This window comes from Rattus norvegicus, chromosome 6 (assembly GCF_036323735.1).
Source record: "Rattus norvegicus strain BN/NHsdMcwi chromosome 6, GRCr8, whole genome shotgun sequence".
Classification (NCBI taxonomy): Eukaryota; Metazoa; Chordata; class Mammalia; order Rodentia; family Muridae; genus Rattus; species Rattus norvegicus.
This window is the reverse complement of record NC_086024.1, coordinates 21,053,699-21,079,498: the sequence shown is the minus strand read 5'-3', so window position 1 is coordinate 21,079,498 and position 25,800 is coordinate 21,053,699. Positions and strand designations below refer to the sequence as shown.

The 25,800-nt window shown below is 44.8% G+C and overlaps 1 protein-coding gene across 12 annotated transcripts in view; it reads right to left on the bottom strand.

Moving 5' to 3' along the window:
• LOC134479104 (uncharacterized) overlaps positions 1 to 17,731 on the bottom strand; it is a 28,891-nt gene extending 11,160 nt beyond the window's left edge. The window contains exons 1-7 of one of the 12 annotated variants that reach the window (XM_063262588.1): positions 17,264 to 17,731; positions 16,133 to 16,302; positions 15,335 to 15,374; positions 4,346 to 4,416; positions 3,709 to 3,848; positions 3,112 to 3,192; positions 2,219 to 3,019 (exon numbers count right to left, since the gene is read on the bottom strand). In XM_063262588.1, the coding sequence (XP_063118658.1) occupies positions 2,942 to 3,019; positions 3,112 to 3,192; positions 3,709 to 3,848; positions 4,346 to 4,416; positions 15,335 to 15,374; positions 16,133 to 16,268 (546 nt within the window). In that variant the 5' untranslated portion in view covers positions 16,269 to 16,302; positions 17,264 to 17,731 and the 3' untranslated portion in view covers positions 2,219 to 2,941. Of the gene's footprint in view, positions 1 to 1,172; positions 1,309 to 2,218; positions 4,417 to 15,334; positions 15,375 to 16,132; positions 16,698 to 17,263 lie in introns of those variants that run through there. The other 11 variants (XM_063262584.1, XM_063262587.1, XM_063262585.1 and 8 more) reach the window with 11 other exon arrangements.
• Between the last annotated feature and the right edge of the window lie 8,069 nt (positions 17,732 to 25,800).

The following is a 25,800-nucleotide window of genomic DNA, read 5'->3' as shown; positions in this document are numbered from 1 at the left end:
CACCTCGGTAAAAAATGTGACCACTGCAGGATATGTGAAGAAGACCAGAGGCCTTGGAAGATTGTCTCATTTTCTTAAGGAAATATGAGCTTTGTTCTTTCTTAAAGAAAAGGAGTCTATGTGGCTGACCCTATGAGGGGCCAAGAAAATGGAGGGTTCACTTCTCCCAACCCACAAGGCACCAGGGGCTTGAGGTTACTTCCTGGGAGAGGACCCTGTGACTAAATTGAGAACTCGAGCTATTTGACATCTTTTTACTTTGACATGGGCATAAAAACATTCAACATTACAGAACAGCTTCAGAAGTGAGAAGGAAGAGTAATAAAGGCAAGGGCTTACAATTTAAAACTGAGTGGTTCCCAACTTTCCTAATGCTGAGACCCTTGAATACAGCTCCTCATGTTGTGGTGACAATGATAATATTATTTTGTTGCTACTCTATCATTTTGCTACTGTTATGAGTTTTAATGTAAATATCTGATATGTAGAGTGGTGTTAGGTGACCCTTATGCAAAGGACGTCCAGCCCCCAAAGATCGCTGGGTTAAATAAACTCTGAAGAAATGAAGCGAGTACAACACACTACCGTCAGTGCAGGGAGGATGCATATGCAGGGTGTGGGCTTGGGACCCTCGGGTCCCAGCAGGGAGATGCACCCTGCACTGCCCTTTCCCGGGGCTCAGCGCTGGACGTTGTTTTTTGTAAAGCACTTCAAAAATGTTAGTGAATGTGGCAAAGCTGCCTTCAGACGGTAAGAGAGGGAATGAGAAAGAAAATGGGGGGCAGATGGAAGCTGGAGGCCGCCAGGTCTTGGGGAGCATGCGCACTGGCTTGATCGGCCAGAACTCTGGCGATGTGGATGGACCAGAGCAGAGAGACGTAAACACCAGATTTAGTTGGGGGAAGCCAGAGGCAGGAGACTAGTAGGGAAAGTGCATAATTTTTTCCCCTTCTGATTCGAAAGCAAAGTGTGTGCTGAGAAGAACTCGGTGGGAGGAAGCCTCCCCTCCCCCAGTGCCTGGAATGTTTCTAAATATCTGATGTTAGAACCTCCCACAGCAATTTCTACACAGACTGACAGTGGCTGAATAAGTGTCCCTTCACCTGCATTAGATAAATGTCTGTCTTACCAGTGCCAAGGAATTAGCTTTGTTTGCAGAATTTCACAAGTACCTGTGGTAAGGGAAGGCTGCCAAGGTGTAGATTGGTGGCACGGGAGAGGTGATTTCTCCAAATCTGCGATCTTGTAGAGATAGCTGCGGGGAGGGGACTAACCTCCGGTAGAGAGTAGAGATCGTGAACTCCAAATAAAGAGAAGGAGAAGACATTTATCTCAGAAAGTCAGAGCATAGACAGGAGACAACGCTTTATTAACGCTCTGACTGCCGGGATATTCAGCCTTGAAAATCCATGACCAAAAATGACCACACAGAGTATGCAGGCGGACGAATCAAATATCAAGAAAACATATGGAGCAAGTGAATTCTGCCCTCTTGTATGCAAAATGCTACCACCTGTGGTTCCCTTGGAGAAACAACAACAAGGACTTGGAATGGGAAGGATGACTCTATTTCTCTGTAGTCAATCAGAATGTGTCCGTTGCAAGCAACTCCAGACTGAACGGCTCGCACACCACCCACCTTACTTGTATTTGAAAGCAAGGTTACAGAAACATTCAAGTGTACAGAGAGAACCCTCTCAGAAGCGCTGATTTCCTAATCTATCACATCGTGCATGGTATAAACACTGAACTAGCCGTGGCATTAAGTCAGGTAGTGTCTTGACTCTGATAGAAGTGCGGGTTCATTCACGGTAGGGGGAATCTCTTACATTTCAGCCATTATTAGCTGCAAGCTGTGAAGGGAAGACAGGCTGGTGTATTGACCTTGTGAAAGAAGTAACAGTTTCTACTTTCCACCCTTCCTCTGTGGCATGTGATACGTTTCACGGACTCACTGAAAATTGAGAAAATAAGCCGTTCCTTAAGTAACACAAAACAGCTCATTTATGAATCTAAGAAGATTAAGGAATATGGTTTTGCTGTGTTTGTTTAGAACCTGTGCCAAACCTTTTTTTTCAGAAGCACGAATCTGATTTTTCTTTTCAGAAAAAAAAAAGGAAGAAGCATTTAAATAGAACCAAATTTTTTTTTTTGAAGAAGGGGGCTTCACTATGAAGCCTTTCTCATTTAGAGCTCTTGACAGGCAATTCCCCTCTGGTTTGAGTGTAGGATCTTTAAACACTCCATTATATATGCACCTCTGGGAGGGATATTTTTAGGAGCACATCATTGGGTTATTAAGTTCTGTATGATTTAATATAAAAATCATTAGACCGTTCTCCAACTAGTTGTACTCCTGTATGATTTCATTTCCACAGGAAGTCTTTTAAAAATGAAATTTCACCCATGTTGCTTGGATCTCTGCAATGAGCTCCCACTCGGTTGTAAGAAAGTTCAACCCTCTTACTGTGGCCACTTCACCCAGACCCTGGCCAACTCTTCAGTGGGAACTGCTTTCCAGCAGTCTCCTGTCCCCTTGCAGTGCCTCTGACACCACGGTGCTTTCTCACCTCCTCTGTGCTTGCTCTTGTTTCTTCTAGAACATTCTTTAGTGGTCCTTTCATGGCTGCCTTTGTAACATATTTTGTTTCTTGTCCCTCCCTTCTAAAGAAGTACCCTGCACCCACCCATTGCCAACTGTCCCATCCCTCTCCTAGTGCCTGACATCCATTGCCATCTGTCCCGTCCTCTCCTAGTGCCTGACATCCACTGCCATCTTCTCCTCTTGTTTCTTGGTTAGTTTATATCTGTGGGTCTGTGTCCCGCGCTATCATCTCGCCAGCAAGAACACTCGTGGACACCAGGATCCTTCTGCAGCAAAGCGTTTATTACATCTTGAAGAGGAGAGACCGGGGCCCAGAAAGGCGCTGCTTATAAAACCCTAGCACGGGGGTTGGGGATTTGGCTCAGTGGTAGGGCGCTTGCCTAGCAACCGCAAGGCCCTGGGTTCGATCCCCAGCTCCGAAAGAAAGAAAATAAATAAATAAATAAATAAATAAATAAATAAATACAACCCTAGCACGGCATGTCCACGCCTGATTGGTTGCTTACCCATGATCTCACTGGCACGCCCCGGGGTGGGCAAAGACTTGGCGCGAACACACTCTTGCACATGCGCACACAGCTAGTTTCCTGAAAAGAAGTCGGGCTGGTGCAGCGGAAGCCAGCGCCATCTTGTAATGGCGAATGTTATTGCAGCTTTCCACAGGTCTGCATATGCTAAAAGTATGTCTCCCAGAGGTTCCTGTTGGTACCTGGGACCTCTGTCTGTCAGAATTAAGAAGTACTGCCTTGTGGACATTAACTAGATCACCAGGACATTGCCTTCTGAAAGACTTAATGTCATTCTTGTGGGACTGTCCACTCCCTTGAGAGTGGATCATGGCAGAGAAGAGAAGGATTGGCCCTTAATGAGGTATTAAGCAAGTAGAAATCGGTTTTCAAAGCGGTACACAGAGTAAAACCTGCCTGTTTACATCACTATTTATATTTCTGCATTTTTAGCACAGAGCAAGGTAAGGAAAGATGTCCTCACAAATGTTAAAGTGGGAAAACCCCCCATTCTCTTCTCTGCTTCAGGTAAGATCATTGACATCCCTCGAAATAGACTTTCTAAAGAAAATAAGTGGATGGGGGCAGGATGCCCACCTGTGTGTTGCGCTCTCCTCTCCCGTTTGGTTTGTTTTCTGCTTTATTCATTGAATCAGTTAGCTCAGTGTTCTGGAGGCTCTGAACGGTCAGCCACGAGGTTTGCTCAGGACCAGGGATGCTGAGTGTCACCAGCAGTCCTGGAATGGAAAGACTCTGTCTCTTTGGTGCATAAAGGGGTAGGTCTGGGGGGTGGCCCTGAAAGTCTGATTTTTCCGGGCAGTGATCATAGCATAGTGATTTCCTCACCTGGGTGCCTGAAATGAACCACTTGAGTTCCTGCTGTGGGCCAATGCTGTGCAGGGTGATTTACATTTAGGAGAATCTTGTTAAATGCCTACAATCACTCTACAATAATAGAATTGTTATCTTCATTTTCTGGAGAAGGAAAGGGGATGAGGGGGAAGAATCGGGGGGGAGCTTATATATGACACAGCATAGTGCTCTTAGAAGGAGAAATAAGAGACGGCTTGGAATTGAACAATTCCCAGCAGTGCTGTGCTTAGATCAGCGACCAGTCCATGGGCCCAGCACAGCAGCCACCGAGGACCAGCAGTTGCTTTCCGGGTAGGCACCATGTCTTCTATTGAGAGGAACAGATGAGATGAGGTATATGAGGGTTGGGAAGGACCCTTACCTTCTTGTTGCCCTGTCCTTCCCTCATTTTCCTCTGGACTTGAACAATAGCACAACTTTCCTCCTAGCTTTCTGTAGAGAAAAGAAAAGAAGAGAAAGTAAGATGGAGTCCTACACTAGAAAGGCCCCGTGCTTTTCTTCCACCCCCACTACTCAGGTGGTCCCATTAGGTAAAGGCCTTCCTCTGTCTAAGATGACTTTAAGTGGATGGCCAGCCACCCAGGAGAACAAGGTGTCTTTGGGGCACCGAGATGTGCATTGCAGCACAGGCTATGTCTGAGATGTTTGGAAAGCTGAAGCAAGAAGAAAGGGCATTTCATAGAGGCAGCCAGCAATTATGAGAGAAAAGCCAGAGGGGAAAACGAGGTGTGACTTAGGCTGCACATACCTCAGAGGGACTCACACGAGAGAACCGAAAACTTAGAATATTTCTAGAAACTACTTCTCAAAAGTAATTTCCCTAGTGAGGACAATAAACACGCACATTTTTCAGTTTATGGGTAGAATTGCTTTTCTGTCCTTATGTTTGTATAGCATGTACAGGAATCAGGGGACTTCAGGCATCATACTGCCCAGTTGAAAAGGGGCTTGGTCATTGGCCTGACTAACTCTAATTTGTTACTCTCTAGGTTTTTTTTATTATTATTATTATTTGTTTTTTTTAATTTTCCCCTGGAGCCATCACTCCTGAAGTTACCTTGGATTCCCAGAAACCCTGGACTGATCAATTAGCATCCTCATGACAATGGGCCTTTGTTAAACAAGAGCGGCCTATAAGACAGAGAGCCCTCCAAATGAAGGCGATCGCCCTTGATGGGGAATCATTTTGTGGGGGCAAAATTGTTCCCCTCAAATGATGATCAAGATCCTTACAGAACTAGACAGGGGTAACGATCAGCCAGACCACCAATCCCTCCAAGATCACCTCTTGGACCACTGAATAAACCTCAAACCTCTCCTTTTTCCCATTCAAAAACAAAAACCCCAATAATCCCATTAGTCTCTTAAAGAAACTTAGGATCACTGAACCCCTTTATTGATATTCTGATTGTTCCGTATTGAACATGTCTCCTCTCTCCGTCCCTCAGCAGTCCCCGTCTCTTGACTTGACACACAGGTATTGGAGGTCGAGCCTAGTTTTTGGGGCTGGCAGTTTTGGGTTTGCTCCCAGCTCCAGTAACACGCTGTCAAGTCAAGTAGAAGAAAGCATGCCGTTGTGTACTGGCCACTTGTAGAAAGCTGACACGAGACAGAACGACTCAATGGACCCACAGCTACTCAGATTACTTTTAGTCCAGAGAATCTGTCTTGCTTTCCCGCTTTGGCTGACATCGTCTACCTCCTACTATGTGTTGAACCCACAGGCTCTTAGCATCAGCTGTCTGTACAGTCTTCCTCCCAACCACACACACTACGCTTTGTCCCCTTCCCTTCCCTTCATTCTGTTGAATGGGCTCTTGGTGGGGGTTGGGGAGTGCTATTCTAGGCTTATGGGTTTTAAAAATAAAAATAAAATGTTGTAGGAATTGTAGTCCATTTCCCGTTTCTTATCATTTGTGTTTTATTGGGTTACTCTAGGCATAAGCCTTTATTTTATTTTTTTTGAAGAGGGGGGATACGGGGAAATTTAAAATTCCACAGAACCAAGTAGTAAGAAGAAACACAAGCTATGTTAAAGAGCCAGAGTTTTTAGGAGGCCTCTTCTGTGACTTTTGAAACCACAGAAAACACCAAGTCTATACTATCAGAAAGCTCTGTAGGGACGTTGTGAGTGTAGCTATGAATCAATGGTTTTGAAAAAGATCATGGTGACTAGAGAGATGGCTCAGTGGTTAAGGACACTTTCTGTTCCTGCAGAGGACCCAAGTTCAGTTCTCAGAACCCTCATAGGTCTATTCACAAAAGCCTGTATATGGAATACACACAGACCCACAGACAAACAGACAGACAGACAGACAGACAGACAGACAGACAGACACACACACACACACACACACAAATCAGAAAGCAATCAAGGAAAACACCAACATTGTCCTCTGATCTACACACATACATGTGCACATGCACTTACATCTATACACTCACACATACATTGAAACATCTATGTTCACACACACACACACACACACACACAAACACACACACTAAGAACTAAAAGATGGTGTGCTATGTGTGAGCCTGTGTCAGTATGGCCTGAGTGTAACTGTGGCTTGAATGTATAACAGATGCAAAGGAGAAACAACCCTGAAATGGGGCACTGAATTTCTATCACGATTTTATCATTGGAATTATTTTGTCAAAAATGAGGGAGATGGGCAGAGACGTTTCATCATATTCGTCTCCCTGCATAGCTCTGTTGATTAAATCCTTTCTTGCCTTTCCCCCCAATGCTTCTGCTTGCAATGAGTGGCTGGACCTGACTTTGGAAACCCCAGAAACAGGCCCCTAGATCAGGGCTCTATCAATATAACCAGAAATAGAATTGTTTTTACTAATAACTTTAGGCTACCCTATGAATAAATTATTCATCTGGATATGAATATGTGGGAATGTAGGGAAACATTTGCTGTGCATCCTTAACTTAAACTATGCGAGGACCACGTCCATGATGCACTGAGCAGGACTCCAATGCTGGAAAAGGAAAGAGCTCAGGATAAGCCTGATGTTGGCACTCTTTTCTCCTTTGTACTTTAGCGACTTCCCTAAACGACCATATGTTTCTTCTGTAATCTGAGTAGTCAAACGTGAGACTTTTTTTATCAGACAAGTGCTTCTGTGATTGTGTTTATTTCTCCACAAACGTCCATACATGTCCTGAGATGTGTGTGTATATGTATGCGGTGCTCATATGCATGGAGTGATCACATGTGTGTGTTGCTCACGTGTTTGCAATATTCCAAAGCTGGAGTACACCTTCTGTTCCTAGCAGGATCGCCCTTGCCTCTTGTGAACTCTCCAATCCTATTCCCACTCAAACCACTCTTCTGGAGAGATGACCTCCAAGTGCTCCAACTCCAGCCTTATTGTGAGGGTTTCCGACAGGTGGCCATTCCCAAGTTCAGCTTGGATAGGATCCCCAGGGACCCTGATTGTGATTTCTACGCAGTCACTCTGGGGATCCTGCCTGTGGTTTGCCCATCTGCAGCTTTGCTCACATGATCCTTAACAGCGATGCACACATTAAGTAGAACACAGAGAGGACGATCCAAGTGAAGAACCCGGAAGTCGACCAGCTCCAAAGATTCTAAGAGACGGACTGCTGGAGAAGCACCCTCTGACTCAACTGAGAGAGTAATAGGGCTGCTGCCTGAGGCATCAGCTCTGCAGTTACCATCAAAGGTTTGGATCTCTTCCGACATTGACTACATTCTTTCCTCAGAAGCTTACACCTTCCCTTTCTTGTGAGCTTCCCAAAAGACAGTTTAAATAGGATGTGGTTGGACTTAAGTATGTGGTTTCTGTTCACCCATGCCCTTTTCCTTTTGCATCTGGTAGGTCCTTTCTAATTCTACCGATTTCCTTGAAAAAAGCCTGCATAGCCTTAACCCAAAGCAGTGTCTCCAGGTATCCAACTCTGATCGTCGTGACGTGCCTGTAAATAATTAATAAGCTGTGCTTAATTGTTTAATTAATGAGCAACATCTAGTTCCAATATTAATAACAGATTTTAAAATCTAGGTACAGCTGGTGACAATTAGTGACACCAGTTTGTCTCAGTTCAAAGGATTAGCTTAGAGAGGGGGACTGAACGCTACCAGATGTAAGCAAGCCAAAAAAATAAGTAAATAAATAACAACAGCAAAAAATAGAGTGTAAGGGGTCTTAGGTATGCAAGTTCATACACATGCTCACATGGAGAGATGGCCTTGTCTCATACAAATGTCAACTCTGTCATCACCTCCCAAGACCCTATGATTCTTCTGTTTTGTTCTGGCACTCCTTGGCTCTTCATTTCCCTAGAGCAAGCATAGTTTTTTAAATCAAAACTTAGAGCTCAATGTTTGGACATGGGCCAGAAATGAAGACCACCATGGAAAAGTTGAGGGAAATTGGCTTCTCAAGAGTGAGGTACAAGTGACAATTCCCACATGCCATATGAATTCATTCACATCGAATAACGTACCCTAGGTTACAAGCAGAGGTGGAACCTTGCTCAGTGGGGCTCATAGTTCCCCTGTTCATGATCTTCCTGACATCATACACCTTTTCTGATATCTCACACCTACCGTTTCTCCCAGTAAGTTCTCACTGTGAGTCGTCCAGGAAGGCACCTACCTGATTTCTCCAGATCCTTCTGGATCTTTCAGTTCCGAAGAAAGCTTTTCCTACTCTCTGCTCACACTTCTAACTTCTTCAGGTCAGTCCTAACTCCCTTCTTTCATCCCTCCGGCTGGTTCTTCCCTCCCTCAAGGACCAGCTACTTCTCCCAAATCCTTTCTTCATCTAATGCTTCCCCTCTTGACAGTGGCTTCACACTCACTTTCCAACTTTCCCCTCAGCCTGGGATTTCTATCAAAATGATCCAGAATGATCCAGAAGTGTCTTTCAATTTATACGATTGCACAGTACACAGGGGGAAACTCGTACCTTCAATAGACAGAAAGCAGTTTTCTTCCTCTAAGCCATTTTCTTCCACAGATGCTGACCTTACAAAGGACAAGTGGGTAGAGACAGCTTACCCTAGAGCTGCTGTTCCCTGGGAAGTCTTGTTGCAATTCAACAAGGGGCCCAGGATGAAATAAAGTGGTAGAACACTTTCCTAACACGTACACACACACACACACACACACACACACACACACACACACACACACAAAGAGAGAGGGGGGTTGGGGGAGAAAAAGAGAATGGCTAACATAGTAAATTATGTTCTCTTTTAAAGACAAAAAGAGACTCCTTTTTAGCAAAATCAGACTTAAGCAGTTACTGACCAGAACTCCTTTTCCTGTCTCAAACGCCCTTCCTCCCACACATGGATTCTTAATTCTACTCATAAAACAGCGCTAGAGGATCAGGGGAGCAGCCGTTGACTGGAAGAAGAACCTCATGAGTGATGCTTTCCTGTTATGATCCAACAGCCCTCTTCACAAATCGGCACCAGATTCACCCCTAGCTACCATATGATGTCCCAATTATAGCTTCGTAATAATCAGTGTGAACTTTGAGGAACTTTGAGGCCCTCTTTGATTGCAGTTTCTCTGTCCATAAAATGGAGAGGTTGCTAGGCAATCCATGGTTTCTGTCAGCATCTATGCTTGGTGAATAACTCAGTCTCAGACTTAATCTGTAAATATGCTATTTGCATCTTAAATATCATTGTCATGGTGGAATAACACTATCTTTCTTGAACCTCCACAGAATTTACAGGAAGGGTAAAACATTTGGAGAGTAGGGTATGGAGCTCCCACAAGAGAAGAGTGAACTGGAAAAGAGAGCAAAGAACTGTCCGCTAAAGGTTCAAGTATCCCAGGGGATCCACTCAGCAATCAAGAATTGTCTTATGGGTTAGAAATATGTGGTCGCCTTCATAGCAAACACTCAATAATGAGATACAAGTTGTCAAGAAACAAATACTGACCATTTTTATGCCTGGATTCAACAGGAACAGACAACCGTGCAGAAATGTAATCAAAAAGGAAGTCTAGTCATACTTCTGAGAGTCTGCATGAGGGGAGCCAGCAAGGCTGGACTGTCATGGCTCTCCCTAGCCTCTCTCTGTGTGGTCTCTCTTACCCTCAGGAACGGTTCTTCAGGATCCACTAGCAGACAAGGTCAGAGAATTTTTCAGGACCAGATTTTTTTTTTCATAGAAAAACAGGTAAAGATTAGGAAGCATTCCTAGGTCTTTATGACTGGGCTTGAGCGAGAGGTGTTAAATATTTGCAGACTGGTTTGGGGGAGAAAAGGGTAAGTGCTTACTTAGATCAGCAGTCTAGAAATGGCTCCGTGAATTTGCTGAATCAAATGAGCCCTTCCCAGGCCGGACAATCTGACCGTAGCACTGTAGAGTTTTCAAGTTGGAGGGAAACTTAATATCCAGCAATTATGAACTCAGTTTGTAGAGGAGAGAACAGAAACTGGGGGGAGGGGTATCATTTAGCACAAAGCCATGCTCTCCCCCAGGGAACAGCTGCTGGAGAAAAAGAAACAGGGGGAGGGGGAGAAGGATGGAGAGAAAAGGAAAGCAAAAAGCTTTGATGTTGATGACCTCCCAGTGTTTTTCAGACCAAAGTTTTCAGACTACCAAAGAACTACACTTTGGCTCTTGTGCTGTTTGCTCTTGATTGACCACTGGACTCAGTCTGTAATCAACTAAGAGACTCTCTCCTGGGTGCATCTGTGAGAGAATTTCCAGAAAGGATTAACTGATGAGATAGATTCTTCCCTGAGTGCCTCTCTTACAGCAGCCCAGGTATAAAGAGGTTCAAGGGAAAGGCGGCTTGTCCTCTTTTGCTTCTTGTTGATAAGTGTATCTACGCTGCTGCTGCTGCCACTGCCGCCGCCACCACCACCACCACCACCACCATCCTTTGACTTCAAATGCTAGCTTCTTTGGCTTTCCAACATCTACATCTCTCCTTCTGTGCCATACTGAGTCTGCTGAAGCATCAGCCTCTTGGTCTGAGCAGCCACTGGGGTCTCAGCCTCTCCACTGTGCAGCCAGCCATTGTTAGGTTACCTAGATTATACAGTGTAAGCAAATCTAATAAAAGCCCTTATTGTTTTTTTTTTAAAATCCATCTTGTCTAATTGGGTGGCTGTATATGTATGGGCCACATGTGGGGCAGGCTCTGAATGGGTGTTCCTTCTGCCTCTGTTTTAATCTTTGCCTCCCTATTCCCTGCCAAGGGTATTCTTGTTCCCCTTTTAAAGAAGGAGTGAAGCATTCGCATTTTGATCATCCTTCTTGAGTTTCATGTGAAAGACATCTAGGGTAATTCAAGCATTTGAGCTAATAGCCACTTATCAATGAGTAAAAGCCCTTATTGTAATGTGTATGGATTCTGATCCTCTAGAAAGCCCTGGTTAATGCAGCCCCGCAGTACAGGAATCACTGGCAAAGCAGCAGGGGTCTGAGAGAAGACGGACAGGACCTATGGACCAAATAGAGATGGAGTTAGGAGAGTTGGGCAGCAATGTGGTACCCAGAGAAGTACCCAGCAGGTACCCAAAGAAGCAAGATGGTGGAAGGGACGCAACAGCTTTTCACCAAGAGCAAACACACAAAATTGCCAAAATAGTTTGGATAATTTACAACTCTCCTTCCGAGGGACTTCCAAAAAGAATCAGAAAGAAGTACTGGGAGAGTCTGGACTTCAAGTGTGGCGGGCAGGAACATTGCTCTCTGAGTTCCTGCTATAGAAGACAGACTTTGATTAATAGCAAAACAGGGTTGAAATGACTGGTTGTGATGTAGCTTGGCTTGCCTACGCCCATGAAAACAGAGGAGGAGACAAATTGAGGTGTCGTGTAAGACTCCTGCAGCTGCTCCCTGAGGAACATGACTCTGTACTAAATCTCCCCGTACCTGAGTTTTCCCATCTACAAAGTGAGATCATAATTCCTGGGTACCAGATTTTCTTCCAACTCGAAAACTCTGCTGGTTCGTTGGCCAGATTGGCAGGCCTAGTTTGGGCCCTTTAGGTTCAGGAAATGTAACTGAGTCGTTTCTAGACAGTTGATATAACTATTATCCTTTAAGACTTTCTTTCCTTTTTTTTTAATTTGGAAAAGACAAGACAGGAGATTTTTGAAAAACAGTCTAGAAGAAACTTAAGATATCTCATATTCTTTTTTTTTCTTTTTTCTTTTTTTCGGAGCTGGGGACCAAACCCAGGGCCTTGCGCTTGCTAGGCAAGCGCTCTACCACTGAGCCAAATCCCCAACCCCAATATCTCATATTCTTAAAAAAAAGAAAAAAAGAGCATGAAGAATCTGGGCAGAACTAATGCTATAAGTGAAGCTTAACTGATTCAAAGAATGAATGTCATTGACTACAGTCTCAACTGCAAGTTCGAAGACAGCCAAGTTTTCAGGTTGCTCAGCCTGCAGGCTCCACTCCCATCCCCCCACTTCTCAGCTCTGTGTAGTTTAATACTCAGTCTAGGAAAGGTAGGGCCACAGCAATTGCATACAAGCATAGCCCTTGTAAAGGACTTTGTCTTCCGATGGCTCTAACTTAAAAGTGAGGAACGTTCTAGAAGACCCAGGGAACTTCCCCTTGAATTTCATGAAGCTGAATTGGTTCACATGCTTACGTGATGAGGTTATATAGACCCACCCTGGACTCAGGCAATGGATGGCAGTGGAGAAAAGGAACACCGTGGAAACCCCATGGCGGTGGAAGGATGAAGAGGGAGGAAGTTGGGCAGATGCCCGTCTCTGCCAATGCACTGTCATGTCGCTAAAGTCTTACCACACACCTTTACAGAGTATCCTCTGAAATCCTGGGGAGTATGTGACCATCCCCCCCATTAATTAGCGATCAATTAATAATTAATTTATGGGGTGATTAATTAGCTCAAGGTCAGACATTTGGGTTAGAACATGAGACATAGACCTGGCCACTGGCAATCTGGGCTCCCCTACATATATTTGAGAAGGCTTTGGAATTACATTTTTTTTTTACCACAGAGTCTACTACTGAGGAGTATGTTAAGGAAATGATAATTAGTTAGGGGGACAGAAAGACACAGAAATGTTATATACACGTACACATATATGCACATACGTTTATGTGTGTACAGATACATACACACATACATTGAAATGGGAACAGCACCCAAATCAAAAAGTTATCAGTTAGTTAAGTCAATGATGGTGCACACACGCAATGAATTATACCTAATACTATAAGTGGAGGTAAACTAATGGCCTAGAGAACTACTGACAGTGAAGGTGAGAAGGAGAGAGAGAGAGATGGAGGGAGGAGGAAGAAAGGAGATAATTTCATCTTACTTGCTTATCTCTATTTTCTTAATTTCTTCAGCTACAATATCTAATGAAGAATGTATTTTGGTGAGAATATTATAATCGGGACAAAGTCTGCTTAAAATTATTCTAGTTCTTACAATCTCTCTTTCTGGGAGAGTTACAGCTACCACAAGGGCCCAGGAGGAATTTCTGAAATTAACTGGGGGTTATGGCGGCTACCCCCTCATTCCATCGTCCACACACCAGAGGAACCCTGTAACAAGGCGGCGTTCCAAGGCCCTCTCCCGTCTGCCTCCAGCATGCCCTATGGGGATGAGTGAGGTTCACTGTGCACGCTGGGGATGGCAAAAAGGACAGAAAGCTATAGGTTCTTCATAAAACAACGTTTATGAGAATTGGTTGTTTTTTTCCTGAAGATTTAAATTCCTGGCACATAATTGCAAGCTAATAAATATTGGCTAAATGAAAACATATTGCGCCAGAAAATTTAGTTTAAAATATTTAATTGGAGCTAGCACAATGGTGTATAAAGGTACTTGCCACTAAAGCTGGATACTACATACACATACGTACACATGCACACACACGGTGAATGAATGAATGAATGAATGAATGAATGAATGAATGAAGGTAGAAAATAGAGACAACATATTAACTAGCGAAAACTCCACACAGAACCATTTCTAAATTATGTCAGCCACAGGGCACAGCGTGCTTATTCTGGAATTGTCCCTGCGTCACCCGACCACCCAAGTCTGTAGACTTCTCCAACATCCATCCAAGTGTCATTGAGGACAAGCACTTTCTCTTCTGCTGACCTGCTGGCTCCAGATGATGCTGTGATGCTGTGTCTCTAATGAACAGAAAGTACCCAAGAAACAGCACAGCCAACCCTCCCCCATTTTTAGCTTCAAAGCAATCTCCTCACCCCTCCCCCAAAGAAAAATCTCAATGTCTAAGGAAAGATTAAGGATCAAATTGTTCGGGTCAGAGGTGAAAATGACAGTGGTTCACTCAATGTGCTTTTGACTAGGCAGTTGAAAGCTGCCAGGTCCTGAGCAAGTATCATTAAAGAAAAGCACATGCAGGGACACCCCAGTGTCTTTTCTGCTTTGAAGACAAGCATCCCTCCATAATTAGAAACAGCTTTATTCACGTGCCAGATGTCCATGCCTCCCTTCCAATTATTTTCAAAACCGTCATAAAGAGCCATTAGTGACAGTGTGAAATGTCCTGGCTTGCTTTTATTTCTTTTTAATCTGTCCATCCTTGTGTTTTTTCAATCTGATGGAGACCCTGCAGTTTGATTCCTTTTCAAGGTTTTTATGGACTGAGGAGAAGGGGTTCGTGGTAAGGAATGTATATGCATTGAACTTTGGTCACCAGAAATCCTACCACACACAAAGGGCTTACAAAAGTTTTGAAAAAAATGTCTTTTAATAACCGTTCTCTCTCTTGCACACACACACACACACACACACACACACACACACACACACACAGCCATCAATGAGTCCTGAGCACTCCCTACAGAGAATGACTAGAAGTTCTTGGAAGCAGGAGGTCTGTGGCATTAGTCAGACTGGTGAATATAATGTTAAATTCTGCAAACCATGTTTGGGAAGGGACGTTAATCAAATAGAGAAAGTCCAGAGCACTGGGCAGCACAGTCAGAATGAACCACAGATACTTCAGGGTCTGTGTCCTCTTCTTTCTTGTTCCTATTTTGCAAACTCCCTGCTATTAAAAGGATGCGCATACGATGTAGGGTTTATTGTTGAAGGCAGCACAGATGGCTAACCAAGGCAGACAAGGCAAGGGATGGGACCACTTACTTTAAACACTTGAGGATTCCCACAGACTAGGGCAGAGACCTCTTATCTGTTGGTATGCGGCCCAGAACTAGAGCTATTTAGGGAAAGGCACAAGAACATAGCCCCTACTCAGAGCTGGTGTTTGGTAAGAGACTGGGTGGATGCTGGACACATTCTCAGGACCCAATCTTGAATATCGAGGAACAAATGAAGACATATGGACATGTGGTTAAGTTAGTTACCTGTTTAAGAAATCTTCGTTAGATCTGATGCCAGATGACGCTGAGAGGAAGGAGGATAGGCAGGTATCTTAGCTTGCTTTCTGATGCTGTTATAATGACACCCCAACCAAAAGCAACTTAGGAAGGAAAGGGTATATTTGGTTTATATGTCTGATCACAGTCCATGATGGAGGGAGGCCAAGGTGGGAACCTGGAGGCAGGAACAGTAGCAGGGGCCACAGAGGAGCGCTGCTTACTGACTTTCCTCTCCTGCCTTGCTCATCCTGCTCTATTATACAATCCTGAACCAACCACCCAGGGGTGATATGATCTATGGTGGATTGGGCCCTCCCTCCTCAATCTTTAAACAGTAGGAAGCCCCATAGAGCTGCCAACAAGCCAATCAGATGAGGGAATTTTTTCAATTAAAATTCTGACTTCCAAGATGACTCTGGCTTATATCAAGTTATATACTAACCAGGATAGTAGCCGAAAGGGAGAAAAAGCAAGGCTGATTTTTTTTTCTCTTTGAAATTTGCTGTGCAAATTAAGGAATGCAACCAATCACGTAGGTAATCTTGTAGGTGCGAGGCAAGAGAGACCAGGATAAGGTAAGTGGACACATCTCATTCTCATAATGGATGCTCAAGGGTCCCAGAAGACTTAGATCAAGTGAATGCAAGGGGAGATGGGGCTCGAGGATGATATTAGCATACAGAAAATCTACAATGGAAGCAGAAGTGGCCCTCAAAGAATAACACTTGGAGATCCTCTGCCATCTTGAAACCAGCCACAACTTTAACTTCTTCCTCTACTTACCCTTGGCCTGGAATTTTTCTCCCCATTTCCCCTCGCAGATCCACCTTGCATGAAGGCTGAGACCTGCTTCGGAAAAACGAGGCAAATGTGCTCTGGGCTCTTGAAAAAAAGGGAGAATTTGTCTTCTGACGCGCATTTCTATCTTCAGAAATTCCTGACAATCTACAGCCCTGTTAAGGCACAAAAAACATTTCATTGGTATCGAGTCAATATGCAGGCTATTAATTCATAAAAATGGTGACATGCTGTCTCTGTGGTATTTATCAGAGCCGAACACTGAGAGAACTTCCAGGAAGAACCCGAAGCTTCGCCCTGATTCTGTCAGTGGTCAGGACCTTGATGACCTCAAAAACTGCATGAGGGGCCCGAAAGCCACAAGGTCATTGTTCTCTCAGTCTAACACCAGAGACCAAAACCAGTGCATCTGACTTCAAGATTTCTAACTCTTTAAATGTTCAGAAGAGCCCTGGATGACAAGCAGGCAAGAATTTTTCACAGGAAATCAGGGACCAAAGAGTCCAAGTGACTGATTCAGATTTAAAGCAGAATCGAGACTGAAGTTGCCTACATTTTTAAGTCCAGAAGTCCTGGTATGTGGAAAGAATCCTGGAATGCACCAACTCGCAGTTACTTGTGTGGGGAAGCTTCGAGGGGAGAGTGTAGAATCTTAAGAGAAATGAACAAGATAGGCAAGGACAGAAATAGACTGGTGGGTTTGACTTGCGGTGCCAAAAAGGTTGCGTGCTGAGGCGTTTGCATTTCTTAGAGGCAAGAAAGGAGGACTTTGCTGGGAAATCCTGAATTTCTCAACCCCGGCGGTCAGTTATTCAGCTGAGTTTTTACAGGAAATTGTCCAGAGCTCTGGAAAGCTTATGTGGCATAACTATGACTCTGGCATTCTGTAGGCTCGCTTGGTAAAAGACAGAAACACTGTGTAGCCCCACAGGTTTAGAATTGCTGACATGATTGTCACAATTATTTTCCATAAAACGTGGAATTGTACAAGGCATTTAATTTTCTGTCTTCAAGACTTCTTAAAAAAAAAAAAAAAAAAGCAAACCCAAGGAGAATGAAGGTGGGACTGAGACCAGTACTTTATTTTTAATTTAAAAAAATTCAGTCTTGGCCTACCTCAAATAGGGATGCACCCTCGGACAAATCACTGAGCTTCTTAGTTTCTTGACTTCCCCTGCAGCAAATAGTGGGGTTTGAGGAGGTCATCTTTAGAGTCCAGCTCAGCCTAAGGGCACAAGGAGCGTATGGGACAAACTTGACTGCATTCTTTTCCTTAGATGTTGGGGGTCCCAGTCCTCCACGCTGTAGAAAAGCAATCGGCTGAGTCACCTTCATTCTTTGTCCAAGAGCAGAAAGCCCCAGCCACAGTCTGGCATTGCTCTCAAGAGCTGCAGCCAGTGACACACTCCTAGAGTAAACAGGGACTACACCCTCGAGGGAAAGTTATACTGGAGGGGCACACAGGGCCTGACCTACTGGAAGGCCAGTTTTGTTTAGTGGTTGAGAGACTGGGCTCTGGTGTCAGGCAGACTTGAGTAAATCTGCCTTAGGCTAATGACCTAGGTCAGGAGAGTTCTGTGGGCAGAGTGGCCATTCAAGTACGAGGGCTAGCTATGAGTCTGTGCACACCACAGGGAATGTTGAATGCTTATAAAAAGAAAACAGTATGAGATGACACATGTCATCTGGGCTAGGTTTCTTAAAGGAAACACTACTTCTCTTAACTTAATAGTTCCTGGCAGCTATTTGCCAAAGATAAGAGGGCTAGCCAGTCAGAGGGGAGGGGAATGAAACAACCTCAGCTCAAAGGGAAATGTGTGACTGGACGTGCGAATGAGTTGATTGTACCTGAATGAAAGATTACAGTGAGGCAAAGGCAGAGGGATCAGTAGAAACTTAAGAAATGAAGACAGTCATGAGACTAATGTTGGTCGTTTCTGTTGTCAATAGCAGGCATTTCTAAGCAAATTCTAACCATTCTATCAAGAAGAAGGAAAGAGATAACCATCCTATGTTCCCATTTAAACAAACGGGTGGGCACTTTTATGAGCATCTGGAGCTCATTGAAAAACTAGGCATTGTGCGCTTTGAAACCTCTGTGTGTATTCCGGATGTGCACTTTCCAACCAATAGAATCTTTCGTCACAGCATCCGTATGTCACTCACTGTGTCTCAGCTTCAGTCTCGGTGCAGACACCACACCTGGTGACTTGGCAGTCGTCACTCGTGGCCCTGCATGAAGCCGCCAGATGACACAGGACCGTAGAGCTAATTATCAGAGTCCAAGGCTAATCCCTGCAGGTCTGCAGCTGCCTTCTTCTGAGGCACACGAGTGCAGGAAGTTGCTAAAACACAGGTTGTTGGCCCAGATGCCTGTGGTGGGAGTTTTTGACTCCATCACTTCCTAGATGTGTGACATAGGCCAGTCACTTCAAAGTCCCAGTTTTCACATCTGCGCAAATGGGGCTGGTGGCCGAACTCACTTCACAGCCAGGAGTTAGTGCACACACCCTCTTAATACATCCCCATAGTGTGTTCAGTACCCATGAAACAGCTATGTTCTTTCCCTGCAAACTCCGAGGCTAGGTGCTTATGGCTGGCCTTAGATTCAGAGACAGGAGCCCTATATATAATGTAAAATCATAGAGGTGGATCTTACAGGAAGGAAATGCCATAACTTTAGTCCCACATCAAAATACAGTCTCCTACCAGTGCAATGCCTATTTTCCAGTGCAATGTGTAAATGTAACCTTTGTTTGCCAGATGTAATTGTCATTGTGAGGTCCTAATTGAACATCTTCTAGGACCTCTTGAATGAGACTCACGGAGACGGTGATCAATGCAATAGCAAGAGGAGTTTAATTCTGTTGTGTCGGGGTCCTCCCATTTCGAGGGGAGACGACTCGGAGCAGACTCTGACAGGGAGTTATATACCTTGCAAACAATTGGGGCAGAATTCAAACAATTGGTAACTGGGCAGGGTATTATTGATGGGGCAAAGTGACCTCCAAGCAGACTCGTGATCAGTGGACCGTTCTGGACTTCCCAGGGGGGACAGTTGGGAGTCACAGGTAGCTTTGTTTGACAGTTTGGTTTGCAGTTGCTCTGGGAACTAACTATTCCCTGGAAGGGAGGGGTCTTGGTGCTTGGAGGTTTGTGGTGGAACTTTCCCACTGGCCTTAGATTGACCCCAACCCTGGTTCTTTCATCATCTCGGTGGCTTACTGCTGAATAACCTCACCATTTCTAGTTCTTTCTGAACTCTGGCTGGTTCAACTCAGCTGTTCTGCCTCACAACTCCCCTCCAAGCTGGCTGATTCAAACTGGCTTCTCTTGGCTTCTTACAGAATTGCTCTGAATTCCATGAACTAAACCGTACTTGCTACTCTGACTGCATGAACTGAATAGAACTGACTGGAACTGCATGGGACTGCGTGGAATGGCCCAAACTCAGCTGAACTTCGCTAAACTGCACTCACTGGACCTGTCCTTCCTCCTGACTCACTCTGCGTGGCTCTTAAGTAACCTCTCTTTCCTGTCTGTTCTCATGAGAATTGGGCGTATCCCATCTCTGACTCACTCTGTCGAATCTTTCTCTGATTCGCACTTTGTCTGCTCCTAAATTAGACACCACTTTCCAACATGGCTGCTGGATTCAAATTCCTCTGCAGCAATGCCCTAAAATCACAGAAAAGGAAAAAGGGAGAGATTTATATTAAAATTAAAAAAAAGAATAAAACTATCAAAAGAGCTATCAGTTCAGCCGTGTGAATTGTAAAACTCTAACCATTTTATTTGTTTACAATTTAAAAGAGAACTTTTTGTGCAAGAAAAATAGACAAAGCAAAGAAAAAATGTTGGACTCTGCCTTTGGAAGAACCACTGCATCCACCCCTCTCCCCACCACCACCCTGTTTTTTTCACAAGTCTTTAAAAACAGTCATCATTTATGGTGGGAGTCAGGGAGTTAATTCCTGAGAGCCTTCTCTACAGATGTGTTTACACCATGCCCGTTTTACAGATGAGGCGACACTGAAAACCATAGACTGGAGCTGTCACTCGTGTGCAGCCAGAATGTCTCCATGTCTTGTGTTCCCAGCAGTGTACCAGGCTGCCTATGACCCAGGTTGGCCAATCTCGAGAACCCAGCACCCCTGGCTTCTCCAGAAGAAAAAGAAACCAGAGGTCTACTGAGAGTAGATCTAATATTTATTGTTATGGTTTTTATCTACAGTGTTCCCCAAATGCTTATGTACTGAAGGTGTGGTCCCCAACAGGTGTGCTCAGCTGATTGGATTCAAGGGCTCTGGCCTCATTAACTGATTATGTATTGGTGGATTCATTGTTTAATTGACTACTGGAAGATGGCAGAAACTTAGTATGTAGGACTAATTGATAGGTTCTTATTAGTATTCCCTTGAAGGTCTGTCTTATAGGTGCTTATTCCAGGTCTCCCTCCCTATCTTTCCTTCCCCCTGCTACCCTGCCTCCCTCACCCCCACTTCTCCACTTCTAGTCACCATCAGATAAGCAGCTTTGTCCCACCACATGGTCCCCACCGCTGCTTTGGCATGATCCAAAGAGATGGAACTAAACATCCATGGATTGAGGCCTCGGAAACTGTTGCGAGGTCCGAACTGACCCCTGTCTGGGACCCCTTGAGTGAGACTCACGGGAGGCGGTAATCGATGCAAATGCAAGAGGAACTTTATTCCAACGAGTTAGGGTCGGCTCCCATTGGGAGAAAGGCGACCCTGAGCAATCTCTAACAGGGAATTATATACCTTGCAAACCATTGGGGCAGAATTCAAAGAATTGGTAACTAGGCAGGGAACTATTGGTGGAGCGAAGCAACCTTCAAACTGACTCGTGGTCAGTGGACCATTCTGGACTTTCCAGAGGGGATGGTTGGGACTCACTGGTGGCTTTTTCTTGACAGGTTGGCTTGCAGTTACTCCAGGAACTAAACTAGCCCTGCCATCTCTGGAAGGGAGGGGTCTTCGTGCTTGGAGGTTTGTGGTGGAACTTTCCCACTGGCCTTAGATTGACCCCAATCCTGGCTCTTTCGCTGTGAGCCAAAATAAATCTCTCCTGCTTAAGTTGAGCCTCATAGGCAGTCTGCTATAGCCACAGACATATGCGATGTGCACATATATACCACAGGCTGTGGTTGGAACATATTTGAAACATGACTAGAGGAGTGAAGTGTGAGTGTGCATATCAGTTCTCTTATCATCTCAACCTTCAGCTGCTTCAGGAATTGCTCTAGTACTGTCAAAGGCACACCCTGAGTATTCATCAATGGTCCCTGAATATTCATGCTCTTCTAAGAGACTGTGAAGCCTAGCACCTTCCAGGCTAGATTACCTTCTCATAAACATTCCTATAAACTTTCCTCGGATTAACCTCCCTGCAGTGGGGAGAAAAGGGTAATTCATCATCATCTGCACCTTCTTCTATCAGATTCAAGGTGCTCTTCTGCACCTTGGTCTGCACGCGGGCCTTCGTGAGCTGCCCGAGCAGTCTGAGCTGTAGGAAGCAGCTACTTCATGCTGTTTTCAAGCTAAGAGGTGGATATATACAGAATCAAATAACGCTGCTCTGCAATTTGCAGAACCATCTGCGATGCTATAAAAACGTCTCACCGTCCTCTTGACTGCATAAATCACTCTTTTTATTGCCCTCTCTCTAGATAAGATGTGGCTTAGTTTGAGAGAGCTGTTTATTGTTTGGCAAGCTATTAAATAAAAAGGGCCTAATTTCAATTCTCCCTTCTAGCGGGTGGTAAAAGTAGAGGGAATTTTGCTTAGGAGAAAAGGAAATAGGAAGGAAATGTTGAGACTTTGAAAAGTCTCCTCAGAGGCCTCTGGTTCATCCATGCTAGGAGTGACTTTGTCCAAGCACGGGCTTAGGGAAAGATGACGTGGGTCTGAGTTCTGAACCACGATTATGACCACTCATTCAGTGTTGCTGTTGGCTTCTGCCGCTCCTCTTTACAGTAAGCCCCTAAAACAGCCCGGATGAGTCAGTGCACCGCGAGCGTGGCCGGAAGACAGCTCAGCAGCAGGAGAGAGCAGTAGCTAACTGCTGCCCTCTTCTCCCAATCTCTTGCTCCCCCTGCTTCTCTCAGCCAGTTTTATCTCCTTATATCCCACACCTTTCTTCTTCCTTCCTTTTCTCTGTCTCACTTTGAGTCAAGGAGAGGCCATGGTCTTCCTGCCAACAGTTACAATACTCTCAGCAGATGTGGCTACCACGAGCCAAGGCGGGCCCCAGCTAATGGCCTCCCTTGAAGGAGTGTGTGATCTATAACAGGAGGGAGCTCACGCCTACCGACAAAAGCCTTTGATTTTGTTCACAGTGCCTTTGTTAACGGTGATTTAAAATTTAGAGTTGGTTGGTCTCATCTGCCCATACTTTCTTTATAGTTTCCAGGTTTGTGTCTGCTCAGGAAAGTCTGCCCAATGCTAAGACTGTATATTTTATAAATATACGTGTGGTAAATATACCACGCTTGTCTACCACACCGGAAGCAGGACTATGTCACTGCAGTTTGGACTGCATGGATATTGTATGTGAACTTCTACTCTTAAGATCTACTGTCTCCAGAAAAGTTGCCTGTGGCTCCCTAAATATCTTCTCTTCAACTTCCGCCCCAGTTGTTACATTTTAGCATGGAGAAACATTGTGTTCCTAGACCAGAAACCCAACAGGACCGAAGTAAGGGAATGGCTTTTGCATTTGTAAAGGCCGGTGATGAAACCCTGCCTGAGGTACAGGTCTAGTCTCTGGCAGAGGCTCTCCCTTCCCTGTCTCTCAGCTATCTTTATCTCTGAGTTACTCCATCTCGCCCCTCAGTCCAGCTCTGATAGCATATATCTGTCTTTCTCTAATGCAGCAGTTCTCAGCCTCCCTAAGGCTTCAACCCTTTAATACAGTTCTTCTTGTTGTGGTGACCCCCAACCAAAGACTAAGTTCGTTGCTACCTCATAGTTGTAATTTTTCTACAGTTGTGAATCATTGCGTAAAGGGTCATGAGCCACGGGTTGAGAACCACTGCTCTAGGCCTTCATCCGCTAGCATCTCACAGGTCCAATGCTCACAGACAATTGATGGTCCTAGGTTTTCAGTATTCTAAATGCAGGTCCAGATAAAGGGACCGATTGGTTCAAAGGAGGCCCTGTGTCCAGTCTTGACTCAATTATCGGTGGCCAGAGAATAGGTCATATAGTTGCTACTAAGGAATATCAGGCAAGATAAGATTTTCAAAAACGCCAGTGTGGCACAGAGGAAATGACTGCTTTAATCAGTCGTGTCCCCAGCCCTGCTGTATATTGATTTGTGTATCCATTGGTTTGCTGGAGCCGGATTTCCTTGGTATGATTTGCACCAAATATAGCACCTTTGTGTATTGGGGGGGCGGGGATAGTTGTGGTGCTGTCTCTTAGGGGAAAAATTGATAAAAGATATATGTTTGTGGGCATCATAGAGAGAAAAGGGCTGGAAACAAACTAGACTATTCCGGGAGTCATGGCCAAAAGGACATGGGGACACGGGGACTCTTTAGTGAGGCCACTTCCCCGCTCAAAGCCTGCCACTAGAAAGAAAGGTGGAAAAGATGTAGAAAAGCTGCTCTGGCCCGTTCTTGTTTTTACCTCATGCTACAATTTAGTCTTGTGACGTGACTGGGGTGTGTGAGAGTAGAGAGAAGTGTTTTCTGGATCTTCATTATAGAATCCAAATAGTCTACAAAGTTTTGCTTCTGGGAAAATAATTTCCTGGTCTTGCAGCCAGCTACTTTACTCTGTGCTCTGTGCAAGCGGCCCTCAGACTTGCCTATAAATCAGTGGGTTTGGCTCACTGTGGCTTTGGCCTCCGAGTCTTACTTACCGACTTCTGTAGGAGTTCGCTTTGGAGCTAGAGTCCGTGTTTGAACACTGGTTCAAAGGAGAAAGACAGACAAATGACACACTTGATTTTGTACCTCCTAGATGCTTTGGGTCAGTATTGGTTCCCAGCTGCCATTTCCCAGGAGGAACTTGGGCATACGCCAAGCCACCCACATCAGGGGAGAAGTGGACCACTGAGGTGAACATCAGAGAATGGACTCCGGACGCTTGTCAGAGCTCCCATCCTCCAGACTGGCACAGTCCCGGAGTACCGGAGTATGCTAAATCCTCTAGTTTGGTGCACAGGAGCTGCAGTAACACCGCCAGATTGAGAACTTGAACATGGTGGAGGTGCTGGCGACATCCGTGCACAATAATCACTTGGATGCTTAGCATGCCGCTGATGCAGAGGAGAGCGGACGAGACAGCATTGGTTAGCAAATGCCCCATTTCAAATACTGTGGTTCTTAAATGTGTCGCCAGATGTACGCTGTTGTTGTCTCTAAAACAGAAAATAAATCAAGAGCGTTTCCTTCTGCCAGACAGCAGGCTTCAGGAGCAGAAGCACGAGCGCGGGAGGAGGTCAGACATGTGCCTTGTCCTTCACCCTACCTGCCCTGTGCTGCGCACTTGTCTCCAGGAGATCGGGAGCCTCACTCCACTGGGACCTGGGCTCAGCCGGCCATCCTTCCTACCTGGTATAATGGCACATCCCTCGTTCCAGACACTTCTTCACGCAAGTTCAGAAGAGTAGCAAGAATGCTCATGTGCTAAAATAGGTTTAGCAAGACCTTTAGTCTGTGGGCGTTTGTTTGTTTGTTTTTTTGTTTGTTTGTTTGTTTGTTTGTTTTACTTTATGGAGGGGTATTTTGCCTGCTTGTATGTCTGTGCATTGTGGATGCAGTACCCATGGGGGCCAGAAGAGGGTGCTGGACTCCCTGGGGCTGGTATTAATGTAGATGTGAGTACCATAATGAGTGCTGGGAATCGAACCTGGGTCCTCTGAAAGAGTAACTAGCAGTAACCACTGAACCATCTCTCTAACCCTGTCTAGTGAGGTTGTGTTGAATTTTTTTTTGTTATCATTATATCTCTTTATTAAAATACTTTTATAGTATTATTTCTCTGTGTCGGCCCATTTTATATCTGCGGACCCAGCCAACCATAAATTGAAACATTTGGGGGGAAAAATTGCATCTGTACAAAATATGTAGAAACTTGTTCCTTTTAATTACTCTCTAAACGATACATCTGTTTACCCAGCATTTACATTGTATTAGAAAATGTGTGCAAAGTAGAGATTATTTAAAACATATGGGAGGATGTGTCTCAGTTCCATGCAAATACCGCCCCACTCATGACAAGGGGCCCAGGCATCTGCAGATTTTCATATCCATGGAGGGGCCTGGATCCAATCCCCATAGATTACAAGGGACTGCTCTACTGCAGGGGAGGCACTGAGACTAAGCCGGGGATTGTCAGGAGCACACAGAAAACTCTCCTTCCATGGGTCTCCGTTCACAAACAAGCTGAAGACATAGCGCCAAGCCAACAGCACAGAAAGACACATCAGGGTGCCTTAAATGTAGCGACACTTTGTATCAATGGAAGGGAGCGAAAGTAAGTTATCCTCTAAATCCAGGTTTAAGCTCTTCATGTATTTTTTTCAAGTACTGTTTGTGCAGAAGCAAATAACAGCAGTGTACTGGCCCGTTCTTCCCCTGACTGGCTGCTCTCCTGAGGACAGTAACTATAAACTACATG